This window comes from Balaenoptera physalus (assembly GCF_965194825.1).
Source record: "Balaenoptera physalus genome assembly, chromosome: 1".
Taxonomy (NCBI): Eukaryota; Metazoa; Chordata; class Mammalia; order Artiodactyla; family Balaenopteridae; genus Balaenoptera; species Balaenoptera physalus.
Genome location: NC_138882.1, coordinates 164,386,165 through 164,400,740, shown reverse-complemented (window position 1 = coordinate 164,400,740; position 14,576 = coordinate 164,386,165). Strand labels below are relative to the sequence as shown.

At 39.1% G+C, this 14,576-nt stretch overlaps 1 protein-coding gene across 16 annotated transcripts in view; it reads left to right on the top strand.

Moving 5' to 3' along the window:
- The window catches only part of MACF1 (microtubule actin crosslinking factor 1), a 341,407-nt gene that overhangs the window by 287,603 nt on the left and 39,228 nt on the right, over nucleotides 1–14,576 (top strand). For all 16 annotated transcript variants that reach the window (XM_082421741.1, XM_082421742.1, XM_082421739.1 and 13 more), the window contains 12 exons: nucleotides 48–218; nucleotides 854–1,020; nucleotides 4,300–4,459; nucleotides 4,807–5,133; nucleotides 6,078–6,162; nucleotides 6,666–6,907; nucleotides 7,920–8,126; nucleotides 9,497–9,616; nucleotides 10,058–10,165; nucleotides 11,144–11,362; nucleotides 12,175–12,378; nucleotides 14,038–14,269. In XM_082421741.1, coding sequence (XP_082277867.1) covers nucleotides 48–218; nucleotides 854–1,020; nucleotides 4,300–4,459; nucleotides 4,807–5,133; nucleotides 6,078–6,162; nucleotides 6,666–6,907; nucleotides 7,920–8,126; nucleotides 9,497–9,616; nucleotides 10,058–10,165; nucleotides 11,144–11,362; nucleotides 12,175–12,378; nucleotides 14,038–14,269 — 2,242 coding nt within the window. The remainder of the gene's footprint in view (nucleotides 1–47; nucleotides 219–853; nucleotides 1,021–4,299; nucleotides 4,460–4,806; nucleotides 5,134–6,077; nucleotides 6,163–6,665; nucleotides 6,908–7,919; nucleotides 8,127–9,496; nucleotides 9,617–10,057; nucleotides 10,166–11,143; nucleotides 11,363–12,174; nucleotides 12,379–14,037; nucleotides 14,270–14,576) is intronic.

Sequence of the window (14,576 nt, the reverse complement as noted above, 5' to 3'; positions counted from 1 at the left end):
AAAAGCTCTCTCCTTTCTCGTAATGAACCTCCATGTCTGTGATACAGGTTGCACAAAGAATCGCACAACTCCAGGAGGCTTTGTTGCATTGTGGGAAGTTCCAAGATGCCTTGGAGCCATTGCTCAGCTGGTTGGCAGACACTGAGGAGCTCATAGCCAATCAGAAACCCCCATCTGCTGAGTATAAAGTGGTGAAAGCACAGATCCAAGAACAGAAGGTAAGTGAGAGTGTTGGGGCAGTGAACTGTAGGAGCCGTAGGGAATGACAGACAACACATTTGCTTATGGTTTCAGGAGCATATTCAGGAGTTTTAGTAGAATCCTAACCTACCTTGTGTGATCCAGAAAAGAAAGATGGAAATTGATTTTCATCATCTTACTTTATAATCTCCTAGACTACCATGACATGTATTGAACTGAACAATTTTGCTTGTTCACTTATCCTATTTCAGTGTTTCAGTCACCACTTTATCTTAAGAGGTTTTTAGTGTTTTTTGGGTCAGCAATATTTAAATAATGTATATCATGTATAAGGTTCTACCTATATATGTATATATTTTTGGTTGAATTTCCATTTCAGTGCCTTTTTCTCCTCGTTCAAACTAAGTTCCCTATCAGTCACATAATGATAGTCACTGCTCCATTTAAAAACCTAAGTGTATGAAAAGTTTATATGGGTGGTAGGAATTATATCTCATGTTTTTGCCTCAGGCTGAAAAAAAAAAAACTTCATTATTCAATTAAACTTAGGGCTCAGTGGGGTGAGGTTTTGGATTTTGTTTGTTTTCCTTGTTTCAGATTTTAAAGTGACCCCATGTTATCACTTTTCATTCCTTTTAAACATGTACATCAGTTGCTCCAGCGGCTCCTAGATGATCGAAAGGCCACAGTAGACATGCTTCAAGCAGAAGGAGGCAGAATAGCCCAGTCAGCTGAGCGGGCTGATAGAGAGAAGATCACTGGGCAGTTGGAGAGTCTTGAAAGTAGATGGACAGGACTACTCAGCAAGGCAGCAGCCAGGTAAAGCCACTGGGGTTTTGAGGAATATAGGTCAGAGGCGGTTTCTGACTTGTATCACTGAGGTGCTCTAAAAGCCCCTGGATGATTCATGCAGTGCTTTGGTAGGTGTTTAACGGCTTTTATCTTGAAGAGAGATAAGTTTTTAGAGATGATCCTCATAACCAGAGTAACTCAGGAAATGAGCCTCAGCTACTCCATAAATTTCTGAGACCTGGAAGACTCATTGCTCTTTGGTGGTGTTCTGTTGCAATATAATCTTGGTTCCAAACAGCAGACGCAGACTCTTACAATCCAGCCAAGTTATTTTCTGAGTTCTGGAAACAGATTTTTTCCATTCATATTTATAAATAATGTTTTCAATACTTGGAATTGAAATTTATCATGTTCTTTTCTGTTAGCTTATCCTAATATTAGATGTTCTTACATCTAGGAGCTAGTCTGTGGTTCTGTTAAATGAGCATTCAAGAGATGCATGGACTTTCTTCACTAAATGGCCACAAGACAGGCAGTATACTTTTCTCCTCCAAGGAAGTGCTTTCTCTTTCCATAGCTGTCAGTTAGCCCAGTGTCACTTGAGCTTAATAAGTCACACCATGTCTTTACTTCTAGCTTATACTGTTCTCAGTTTTAAAAATAAATGATAACTAATCAGAAATCAGTATGAGAGTTGTAGAGTTGATCATTTATTATCTAGGTAGCCACGGGCAGTCTTCAGATAACCCCCTCTTCAGTCTCTTTACTTCTACCCATCCATGGCTTGCTTATTTCTTATCTGAGCTACAAAGTATTTGCTGGCTCCACGTTAGTGGGAGAAACAAATGAAAGAATTCAACTTATTTTCATTTCCAAATTGCACCACTTTTCTTCTGTCTCTCCATCCATTTCCCCTAATAGCACCATTAACCTTCCAGTTTCCTAGGCTTAAAACCTCAACCTCATTTTTTACCCTTTTTTTCCCCCCTGCTTTGTGTCCCATATCTATCAGGATGCTAAATTCTGTCCATTTTACTTCTACAGTGTCTTTCCTCTCCGTCCCTTTCTCTAATTCCCACTCGCCTCAGTTCATGACTTACAAACTCTCACTTGGGCTAGTTCCCATGAGGGTAGCTTACCTGAGGTAGCCTCCTAACTAATCATCACTCTACTGCTGCTTACTTACCCTCAGGCCTTCCCCTCTTTGCACGCTCAGAGACATTTAATGATTCCCTGTTGCCTATAAAATAAAGTCTCTTTAATCCAACATTCAAAGCCCTCTACTGTTTGGCCCTAACCTACCTTTCTTAGTTTCCACTATTCTCATTCCTTTTGGGCACAGTAAACCGTATTCGGTTCTTCAGTATCTTCTGTCAGTTTCCTAATTCTGTCTTTGCTGATGGTGTTGCATCTTCCATGAAATACTTCTGTTCATCTCCCCTGCTTTTATGAAGGTTTTCTTTATTCCCCAAGCATAAAACAATTTCACTTTCCTCTTAACTGCCATAACTCATCATCTGTACCTTGTATTATGGTCATTATTTTATGTACTTATCTCCTAGGTCCTTAAGCTCACTAAAGTCATGGTTTGTTCCTAATGTATCTTTTTATGACTCTTTCCTTCTACCCTACTTGCTTCCATCCTCCTAGTCTAACACAGTTTCTGAGCCAATATTTTAAAGAGAAATACCAAGAGCAGCGTCATTTGTTGTAGACATCCTAAAGACTTTTGTTTAGATTCTTTAATATTGGATTTTTGATGCCTCTAAATTATTTTTTAGCTCTTCTCTTTGCTACCCCAAATCCTATTACATTGATTTCTTCAAACTTTCAGATTCCAAAATCAGAGATGAGTCAGAAAGACATAGAAATTAGGGGCAATTTTTTGAAGAATGAAATTTTTTAAATTTAGAATTTAAAAAAGAATAGATACCTGTATATGTATAACTGAATCACTTTGTTGTACACCTGAAACTAACACAACATTGTTACTCAACTATACTCCAGTATAAAATACAATATTTTATTCTTTTTTTAAAAAAAGAAAATCTATAAGCAGGTCATTAACCGATTAAAATAACCCACCAAGCAATATTTAAAAAATGAAATTCTTGATTAATAATATTTAAGATTATATATTTTAGTTGTATTATTAATTCAAGATGTATTTTGCAAGTTGACATAAACTAAGAAAGGAAATTCTATACTGTATATTGACATTTAAAAATAGCATCTAGAAATACATTTTTCCTTATGCTCGAGCATAATTAAATTTCCAGATAATTAAGATGGCAGATCTTTATATTAAATCATTTCGCATTAAGATAAGTTTGTCCAGAGTAGGTGTTCAGTGAAGGTTTTCTGAAATAAAAGTCACATGCTTCCAGGGCCTTTTCAGATGACATAGCACTGAGTCTGTTTTTAATGCTCCAGTGTCATCGTCATGGCCTTTGATTGTTAATCTGGGTGCTCATGCAGTTCTGCGGTGGTTTTTCTGTCTGTTGCTTATTAGGCTGCCTCCAGCATTCAGGCTTCCTCTCTCCTTTTGTAATTTGCTGATTTTAATCTACAGGGTATTTGAAATCCAAGCTAAAGTGTGGATGTTACATTAAATAAGAATTAAGATTCCAGATTTAAGATTCCAGTTATAAAGTCCATAGATCTTTTGGCTGCTGTTTGCCTTGGCAAATTCAGCTAGTTTGAGGTCATTTTTTGCCTTGAATCAGAATTCAGAGTTATGCTCTGGGGCTTGAAATTACTAGAAGCCTGACTGGATTGGGGGAGATAGGAAGGGAGGTTCTCATTCATAGCTTGGTCTGCCTTTGCTTTTCAAATGCTCTCTCTTCTCTTCACTCACAAGTGAAGGTAGCCGTGATGGGGAAAGAAAAATGAAAACTGACGATTTTTTTTTTTTACTCCTTGAAACTTTATTTTGATCACATTTACAGAGGATGCACGTGCCACATCCAATAGGAGAAAGAGTAGTAGAAGGTCTGATTATAATCCTCATTGTACTATTGCTACCCAGTGGCCGACCTGGACAGATCTTTCTTTAAGCCTTCAGGGTTGGTTTTCTCTTTTGTAATAGTGGGATAATTCTGCCTACCTTACAAGGGCATGACAGAATCAAAATAAGGTACTGCTTACGAAAGCCTTTAAAACAGCAAAGTGCTGTTTATGTGTGTTCTGTTTACTATTGATATTTCAAATGTGCCTCATTAAGATTGGTCTTTTACTGAATATAGTACTATTATCAGTCTTAATGTGACTTTTTGCCTGAGCAGCTTGTTCTATATATTTGTGTAGGCAAAAACAGCTGGAAGATATCCTGGTTCTGGCCAAACAATTCCATGAGACAGCTGAGCCTATTTCTGACTTCTTATCTGTCACAGAGAAAAAGCTCGCTAACTCAGAACCTGTTGGCACTCAGACTGCCAAAATACAGCAGCAGATTGTTCGGCACAAGGTAGGAAGTAGTTATGGTAAATGAAAACACAGAACTGGAACCAGAAATCCTAGAAAACTGCCTGCAGCATTCTAGAAGATGTGTTTTGTGGGGGTTTTTTAATAAGTTTAATTTAAAATATGGTCCAGTTATTAATTGGACTAGTCACATTCTTGAAGTAAAAATAGAAATGGACTAATAGGCTGCTATCAGGAAAAACAGCTTTTGTTCTGTTTTTATGTTATTTTTGCCCTTCAGTAGGTGAACTTTTATATTATTATTTATTATATCATTTGTGATTCATTGTTTCATGTCTACTTTTCATTTATTTTGTTTCTGTTATTCATTTTTTCCATCTGGATTTCCAGGCTCTGGAGGAAGAAATAGAAAGCCATGCAACAGATGTGCACCAGGCAGTCAAAATTGGGCAGTCCCTCTCCTCCCTGACATGTTCTGCAGAGCAGGGTGTACTGTGTGAAAAGCTAGACTCATTGCAGGCCCGATTCAGTGAGATTCAAGACCGGTGCTGTCGGAAAGCAGCCCTGCTTGAACAAGCACTGTCTAACGCTAGGCTGTTCGGGGAGGATGAGGTGGAGGTGCTCAACTGGCTGGCTGAGGTTGAGGACAAGCTCAGTTCAGTGTTCGTAAAGGATTACAGACAGGATGTCCTGCAGAAGCAGCATGCTGACCACCTGGTATTCATGTTTTCCATTCTTATTGATTATGTTACTAAGTTATTTTGTAATTTTGATTCATGTTTCTCTTCATTTCTCTCTCTTTTTTTAAATTCCAAACATTTCGACTTTATTTTATACACAAGTGCATAGTTACAGACTGGGCTAATCTATTTTTTGATGATTTGCATGGAAATACTTGTACTTAACAGACTGAATCAATAATTCTAGAAGATGATCCAGAATGTAATCAGGCCATCTCAATTCCAACTCATGTTTTACGTCATTAAGGAATGTATCGTTCAGTTTCCACTTGAGCGATTATGTGAAAGAGAATGTACTGTAACAAAACCAGATTACCTAAATAGTAGTGCCTAGGGTTTTTTAATGTTTCTAGAATTTATATACTCAAATTCCAGGGATTCTGTGTCATCTGAGTAGAAACAACAATTTGCCCCTTTTCGTTTTCGTTTTTGTGACATTTCCTTGGGGATGGTAAAAATCGGCAAAGCAGTGTTTTGGTTTTAATAATCTTAGATTCTTCTGCTTCGTTGACTTCAGATATTGACAGTTTTTAACCAGGATCCTGATTTAAGTCAGCCCGTTCTTGCTGACTTTCTTCTGTTGAACTTTCTGCCTTATTCTTTATTTTGGACATAGACATTTTTGCTGAATTCTACTTCTACCTTTCTTGGGTTCACGTTTGGTACCAATAGATTAGTAAAGTGGATTTAGTCCTAAATCTCTTCTCATCAAAGGAAAGTTTGCCTGTAAGTAGCTGATTTCATTGTTTTGAGTAATTAAAGAAGGGGGTAACCAAAGAGAAAATGAAGGAATCAAATATCTCATGTTTAAACTAAACTGATATTCATCTCTTTACTTTAAATTTGGTCTCTTAAAGGGCTCACATTTCTTTCCCTTTGTTGTGCCATAGTTTTAGGATTAATGGTATTCTTTCCTTTCAGGCGTTAAATGAAGAAATTGTTAATAGAAAGAAGAATGTAGATCAAGCTATTAAAAACGGCCAGGCTCTTCTAAAACAAACCACAGGTACTTTGAAAAGTGCATCTCTTAGTACCTCTATGGTCCCACAGACAATTACATCAGCACCCTGCAGTAGCCACTTCTCTTTGCAGATAGGAGGAGCTTAGTACTCACTGATTGTATTACCATGTGCTCCCAGGTGACTGGCAGCTTGGGTTCCTATTTCCTGCTCAATCTTCTGAAAACTAAAACACTGTGTTGTCTCAGATCTGGTTATAGATGAAGGCTCCCCCTGCCCTCCAATATGGTGAATGCCAGCATTTACTGAAAGGTGCTGGGAATGTCTAGGAACACCTGCAGTCAAACTCAGATCTTAATAATCTCAGAAGTCACTTCTTTTATTGATTGCAGGTGTATTTCCCACCTCCCTTAGTGTGGGATGCTAGGTGAAATCACTGCCATAGGGAGAGAGCATCTATAAAAATTAAGCTCTGATTTGAAGAAGGGGAGGTTAAGAGGGCTCCCTCATATCCTATTAAATGTGAATAATTGTGTGCTGTCTCCCACAGGTGAAGAGGTATTGCTTATCCAAGAGAAACTGGATGGCATAAAGACTCGCTACGCAGACATCACACTCACTAGCTCCAAGGCCCTCAGAACCTTAGAGCAAGCTCGGCAGCTGGCCGCCAAGTTCCAGTCTACGTATGAGGAGCTGACCTGGTGGCTGAGGGAGGTGGAGGAGGAGCTGGCAGCCAGTGGAGGACAGTCTCCCACAGGGGAGCAAATACCCCAGTTTCAGCAAAGGCAGAAGGTGAGCTGTCATTTCACACTGTAAAGGGAAAAAAATTTTCCTCTTAGAATCCTTAAGTTCAAATTCATGTGTTTAATACCAACTATATATACCTTAAATGTAAACCAAAAATTTCTGCCTGCCTCGTTTTTTGTTTATTCTTGGAAAATAAAATTTGATATAAAGACCTATATAAGAGCACTTGTTATGGTCTGAAGAAGAAAAAAGATTGACTCTCAAAACCCTAGGAAGGGCTTCCTTGGTGGCGCAGTGGTTAAGAATCCACCTGCCAATGCAGGGGACACGGGTTCGAGCGCCGGTCCAAGAAGATCCCACATGCCGTGGAGCAGCTAAGCCCACAACTGCTGAGCCTGTGTGCCACAACTACTGAAGCTCGAGCACCTAGAGCCTGTGCTCTGCAACAAGAGAAGCCACCGCAGTGAGAAGCCCGCGCACCACAACAAAGAGTAGCCCCCGCTCACTGCAACTAGAGAAAGCCTGCGCGCAGCAACGAAGACCCAACACAGCCAAAAATAAATAAATAAAATTAATTTAAGAAAAAAAAAACCCTAAGAAGCTTGCTTTGTATGCAACATTTTAGAATTTACTGTCATAGTTCATTATCTAAAAGGGTACTTCATGGTTATGTTTGATTCTCCTGCAGGATCTAGTGCAGTTCTAGATACGCAGAAATACTGTGTAGGTACTTGTTGAGGTTAAATACCTATGATTAAAGCATTATTTATCATTTCTACTGAAGTAAGGAGAAAAAAAGCAAAAAGCACCATTCATGTTACCCAGAGACAGTCTGGCTCGAGAAGTCTTGCAGACAGTTCTAAGCAGCTAAGCCTAAAGTCAGGCTGTGGAGTGATTGAAAAATCTGAGACAAGAAAAAAAATTAAAAAAATAAGTGAAGGAAGGAGGTCAGAGCCCTGCTGGGATGTGTGGTAGAGAGAGCACTTTCCACCCAGCACAGCTGCTAATGTGCTTAATTTAGCAAGGAATGGCCTGAAAACTTTTTTTCCCTCTTTAGGAGCTAAAGAAGGAGGTCATGGAGCACAGGCTGGTGTTGGACACAGTGAATGAGGTGAGCCGTGCTCTCTTAGAGCTGGTGCCCTGGAGAGCCAGAGAAGGGCTGGATAAACTTGTGTCTGATGCCAATGAGCAGTACAAGCTGGTCAGTGACACTGTTGGACAAAGGGTGGATGAAATCGATGCTGCTATTCAGAGATCACAACAGGTAATCTTTATAGACACCTCTGCATTAATATTTTAGGCAGCGTGAAGTACAGAACTATGACCCACATAAATGCGGGCTCAGGAATAGGAATAAATGAGATCAAGCTAAATCTGATGCGACGAATCATTTCAGTGGTGGGAACTGATTAGGTAAAGGTATGTGAGGATGGATCTAGGTTTGACCAAAAATACTTGACCCCTTTGAGCAGAAAAGAACTTGGAGAAGAGAGTGTGTGAGCCCTTTCCTTGCTACTGCCCTGCTAAGAGTCAGATGGTGATGGGGGTAGATAATATCTAGATCCAAAAGGTCCAAGTGCATCACAATCTTAGTTTGACATAATCAGCTGTTTTAGCATTAGATGGAAAAGGGGACAGAACCAAGAACTATAATTACTATCAAATATGCTAACCAAAATAGCAGAGCCATCCAAAATAGAACCCTCCCAAGTAAACACAGGTGTCATATTTCCCTCAATCCTTTTTCCTTCCTACTTTCTGGGAAAAGTTATTTGCTTTTCTTTGTAGCTGGATATGCACCTATTAATGTGCCATGGTGCAAAAAATAAATTAATATAACATGACTCCTTGAGTTCGTAGTGATAAGCAAATGCTTTCTGAACCACAGAGAAGTTTGCTCTGATGCCAAGTGCATCCCTGTTGTGTCTTAATTAATATCCCTCATCTTGGCCAGATATTTCAGTATGAAATTTATCACGCTTGGGAGTTCACTTTCCTTTAAATATTAGTGTAATTTGGCAACGTTGACGAGGAAGAGATAAAAGATTGAGGGACCTCATTAAACAATGGTCGAATAGAACACGTTCTTAGGTTTTGTATTTGTTGATGTCATTGCATACGTTATTGCATTCCATTTAAAGGTTTGGTGTTCTTCTGGGGTCTTAGGCTTCTTCAGCTGAGCAAGTACTTCAAGTTAACTTGACTCAGCCATCTGCCGCCATGTCAGTTTGTATTTAAACACATGACTACTACTGTTTAGAGCATGGGTAGGAAAGAGGATTGGCAGAAAAAGAGCACAGCCTCATAGAAGTACTCTCACTAGGAAGTGTATTTCTTTTGAAGAGTCTTGGTTTCCATGGTTGTTTCTAGCTATAGAACCACTAACTGGGTTCTGTAACGTCTTTCTAAAGAAGTTGAAATAGGATCAACTCATATTTGTTGAAGTATAATCAACTCTAAATTGTCTGCATCTTGATTTGTGATTTTATGAAATTCTCACCAATTTTGGCTTTACTTTGTGAGATGTAAACTGTATTACTGAAAATCTAGGCCTTTCTGTGTTGAATAAATTAGAATTCTCAGAAGGAGGACGTTGGCTGTAATATGTCCATTTTTCTTCAATATGTCTGTTAGTATGAGCAAGCTGCTGATGCAGAGCTAGCTTGGGTTGCTGAAACAAAACGGAAACTGATGGCGCTGGGTCCAATCCGCCTGGAACAGGACCAGACCACAGCTCAGCTGCAGGTACAGAAGGTAAGTCACGTATTCACTGTGTCCTGAGCTAGAAGAATCATCAGTCGCTTAAGAGTGACTAGCAGAGAGTTTCTGACTATCCCAAGTAAAGTAGAATGAGTCAGTGTCATGATGGTGGATAGAGACTAATTATATAAATATTTGGTTAGGATGAGGAAGAGATTTTTTGCTTTGTGAAAAGGGTAGAAATAGGCCCATTAATCCAGGGAAGAGTAGTTAGCAATTTTCTTCCTGGTGTTCAGGAGGGAAGATATTCTTGTAAGCTACTAAAAGATAAGCATTGAAGATGCGTGGATAGGCAAAGTGTCAAACTTTATAAGAACAGTTTTTGATGTGGCTTTTTTAAAGCAAAGAATTTTTCATAGGGTATGTCTAACTTTTCACTAACACAGGCTCGGGCTTCTTGTATTTCTTGACTTAACAATAGTTTACTTTTCAAAGGCTTTCTCCATTGACATCATTCGACACAAAGATTCCATGGATGAACTATTCAGTCATCGTGGTGAAATCTTTGGCACATGTGGGGAGGAGCAAAAAGCTATATTACAGGTAAACTGCGTTTATTTATTCACCATATTGTTCTTATCTTGATCATGGTGAATTAGAAGTACAATTGTGAAATGATAGTTTAAGAAGTTTTTTTTCCCCTCTCTTACTGGTAGTGATATTTAAGTCCAGCTTGATGTTCTGGGGCATTCAGACTCCTAACCCTGTGTTCACAGATGTCTAAACAGCCGTACTGTATAATGTGAAATACACTGCAAATCCATCTTCTTTATAACAGAGGAATTGCTACTCATCCTCAGTCCATAATGAGTTATCTTTGAGTTACCTCTCCAGATAGATAGATTTTTCAGAACCGTGTGCAGATATTAATTCCTGCTTCAGGTCCTTCTAAAAAATCATTACCCATTTCTAAAAGAATTGGCCAACAGAGTCCATTTGTACACCAGTTTTGTTTTTTATAAAGGGTATGGGTAACCACTGTTTCCTCAGAAGTCTTCATAAATTGAGCTACTCGTCCTAAAAATATAAAGCATAAATGCCAGGTTTGTGGAGACATTTATCAGAGAGAAAAAGACAAATGAAACTTGATGAGCAAATACCCATCTTAGCCCCTGAGAGATTCAGTCAAACTGGCCTATTACAATACTGCTGTATCTAAAGTTGTAAAAGGTATTCACTAAAAGGTTAATTTTGGTGTGTTGTGCTTGTGCTATTTTACTGTTTGTGAAACTACTTTCATATTTTAAAGATTATAAAATTATGCATATGTATGATAGAAAAATTCATTTAAGTATAAAGAAAATAAAAATCACTTGTAATCTTACTAGATTAATCCATATTTTTTAGCATTTTAGTGTGTATTCCTTTAAACTTTTTAGTGTGTGTGTGTATATATATATATATATATATATATATATATATATATATATATATATATATATACCTATATGTACTTACATTTTTACTTTAAAGAAGGGTTCATCATGATAATAATGCTTACACTTCTTTTATTGTTCACAGGAAAAGACAGAGTCTCTAATACAACAATACGAAGCCATTAGTCTGCTCAATTCAGAGCGTTACGCCCGCCTAGAACGGGCACAGGTCTTGGTGAACCAGTTTTGGGAAACATATGAGGAGCTCAGCCCCTGGATTGAGGAAACTCGGACACTAATAGCACAGCTACCTCCTCCGGCTATTGATCATGAGCAGCTCAGGCAGCAACAGGAGGAAATGAGGGTAAGGAGCATGCCGAGTTTTATTTAATCACAGAACTGAAAATGGGCTCTACAATTTATTCAAAAACAGCCTATTTATTAGTACCTACTGAGTATAAGTAAATGTTATGAAATTAATTCTTAAGCAGTTAGAATTTTTTTGCACAGTAAAAATACATATCTGAATTATTTCCTGTGTCCTTTAATATGAATCAGTTAAAGAATAAGATTATGGAGATGTCAGGAACCTGGGTATTGCAGAAGTAAACAAAGCACCACGTGAAAATCAAGGGAGTTTAAAATCTTCCCAGTGACAGTGGGGTGTTATTAGACTTGGTTGTGGTTGGGTGGCCCTTTCCTTGTGGTTAGGTCCTAGCTGGAGTGAGAGCCTCCACTCAGGAATGTCAGAAAGCATTTGCTGCCTAGAGTTGAGATGGAAGGGAAATTTGTAGACACTTCAACTGATGCTGTTACCATTAAAGATAGTTTTTTTAATGTTTATTTTATTTGTGGTATATGGCTCGTGCTTATTGCATTCTCCGTATTCCTGTAAGAGGAAGGATGTAAACTGGAAGTAGCCAGCAGTAAAGTCAAGGAGCGGTTGGATTACCAGAAATGTTGCTGTTTGTAGCTGGTCATGCTTAGTGTCTCCCAGTCTGGGCAGGGAGACAGACATGAAATCACGCAAACTACAGTAGAGTACAGAGAAGCATCTACACGTACAGAAGACGGTGGAATACATTTGTATTGGAGGGTGAGAGTGAGAGAGGATTTCTGGGAAGCTTCCTGGTATAAGAAGGCTCATTTTATTTTAATCCATATTTCTTTGCATAGCAACTAAGGGAATCCATTGCTGAACACAAACCTCATATCGATAAGCTGCTAAAGATAGGCCCTCAACTAAAGGAGTTAAACCCTGAAGAGGGGGAAATGGTGCAAGAAAAATACCGGAAAGCAGAAAATACGTATGCCCAAATTAAAGAGGAGGTGCGCCAGCGGGCCCTGGCTCTGGATGAGGCTATTTCCCAGTCAGCTCAGGTATGTGTGTGTGTCTTAAACTCATATAACCTTCAACTGTCCTTTAGTCTAAGCAAGAGGCTCTGTATCAGTATGCCCCTATGCTCAGGAATGTCCAGACTAGTACGCTGGTGATACAGTATCAAGAGACTGGGAGCCTTTGCCTGTCTGCATTTTTATTCCAGGGAGCATTGGTTATACTGACAACCATAAGGAGGGTGAAATGCATCTTGGCTGGTATATATTGCCTGTTGATGGTTTCCTTGAAAATTTATTTTGTGATAATCCTTTAGCAGGGATGATTTTGGGTAAATTCATCTTGAAGCAACAAATGCCTCAAGAAGTCAAATTCCTACTGGGCCTGTTGCTTTCGAGATTTAGACAGCACATTCGTTTTCCTATTCAGGAGGCCACCAGCTAGCTCCTAGTTCAGAGAAAGATGCTTGATTAGGGAGAAGGTGGAGTCAAGGAGAAACAAACCACCAGCAGTGGAGTTTAAAGCATGTAACTACATACTTTCCAACTAATATATTACTGTTATGTCTGGGTAATTTATTCCTATGTTTAGTCAATATTCTTGGTTAATATTTGTACTTACTCAAGTTTTTCCCCCCCACCTTCCGTCCCATCTCTCACTCACATTGTGGAATGTGTTACTTTGTGTTGTTGCTGCCTGCTCCTGTCTTCCCCACATCGTCACATTTCATTGTTGTGTTGACCGCGCCCACCATTACAGATTACAGAGGTAAGGTACCCACCCCCTTGGGATTAGGGTGTTCTTATGAAGCTGAGAATTGAGAGGATTATCTATAAGGAAATTTCCCTTAACTTTAGTGGAATAAATTTTATTAATGCAGTTTTTTATGCCAGTTTCATTTGGGGTCAGAACCTAGAAGTGAGGGAGTGATGGGAAGGGATTTTGCTTGTATACCATGTCATTTCCTATAGGACATTTAACAGTTGGTAAGCGTTATTAATGAATCCAGAGTTGGCTTTAGGGGGCAGACTTGTCTGTTTTGCTCCCTTTTGTCCCCTCTCTGCTTCATGTTACAAATTGAAATTTTACAATTATAGACATGTTGTTCAAAGTACCAGAAAAGTGGAAAGGGCAGTAGTTCTCTAAGGTTAGATTTGGCCTTCCCTAATTATCTTCCATCATGCCGACATTTTAGTTTCTTACTGTTACACTGGTGGGTTGTCAAATTGCATGCCATGATACTTTTAAACTCCAAGTCATGTAGCATATTGAGTTCCCCATCCATTTATACAGTTGATGGAGGGCATCTAACTTCTTGGTCTACTCTGTTGCATGCAACTGTCATCTGAGATGCTGACACACTGACTCTCACTGGTTTCATAGTCTTGTCCCTTTTTCATCACGTTAGTTGGAATAGGGGAAGTATTGTGGCAGCATTAAGGATTTTAGTTGATTTTTCGTATAGTAAGTAATAGCTTTTTGATTCTTAAACATATACTTTTTCTGATGGGCCAGCTCTGGTGTACTATGCCCAAAACAGTTTCTTAGCCAAACCCAACACTTGACAGCCATGGGGCTAAGGCTGAGCATAGGTTTTTATCCTAAACAGTAGTAGATTTATACACTGGCCTTAATCCCTAACATTTACCCCAGAAGTGTGACGAAGTACTGCTGTGATGGCTAATGGTCCAACATTTGTTTAGTTCCATGATAAAATTGAGCCCATGTTGGAGACTCTGGAGAATCTTTCCTCTCGCCTGCGTATGCCACCACTGATCCCTGCTGAAGTAGACAAGATCAGAGAGTGCATCAGTGACAACAAGAGTGCCACCGTGGAGCTGGAAAAACTGCAGCCATCCTTTGAGGCCCTGAAGCGCCGTGGAGAAGAGCTCATTGGGCGATCTCAGGGAGCTGACAAGGATCTGGCTGCAAAAGGTGCTTGACTAATCATTTTTAAAAAGTCGATAGAATAAATTCTAGGCTGTGGTTACCTCCAGCATCCCACCAGATGTACTTCATTGAATGCAAAGGCAGTGCCTAAGTAATGAGTATTCCATGAAGTCATTTAGAATTCAGAACACATCTCCCCATTGAAATAAGGTTACAATTGGTAGTTAGATTCCCAGACCAGGAAACAAATGCTCCTTTACCCCCTAATATGAGGAAACTGCAGTACCAGTAGTGGGTAGAACATAACTACCTTTTATAACACTTTCCATGGGAAACATAGCAGGTTCAACAC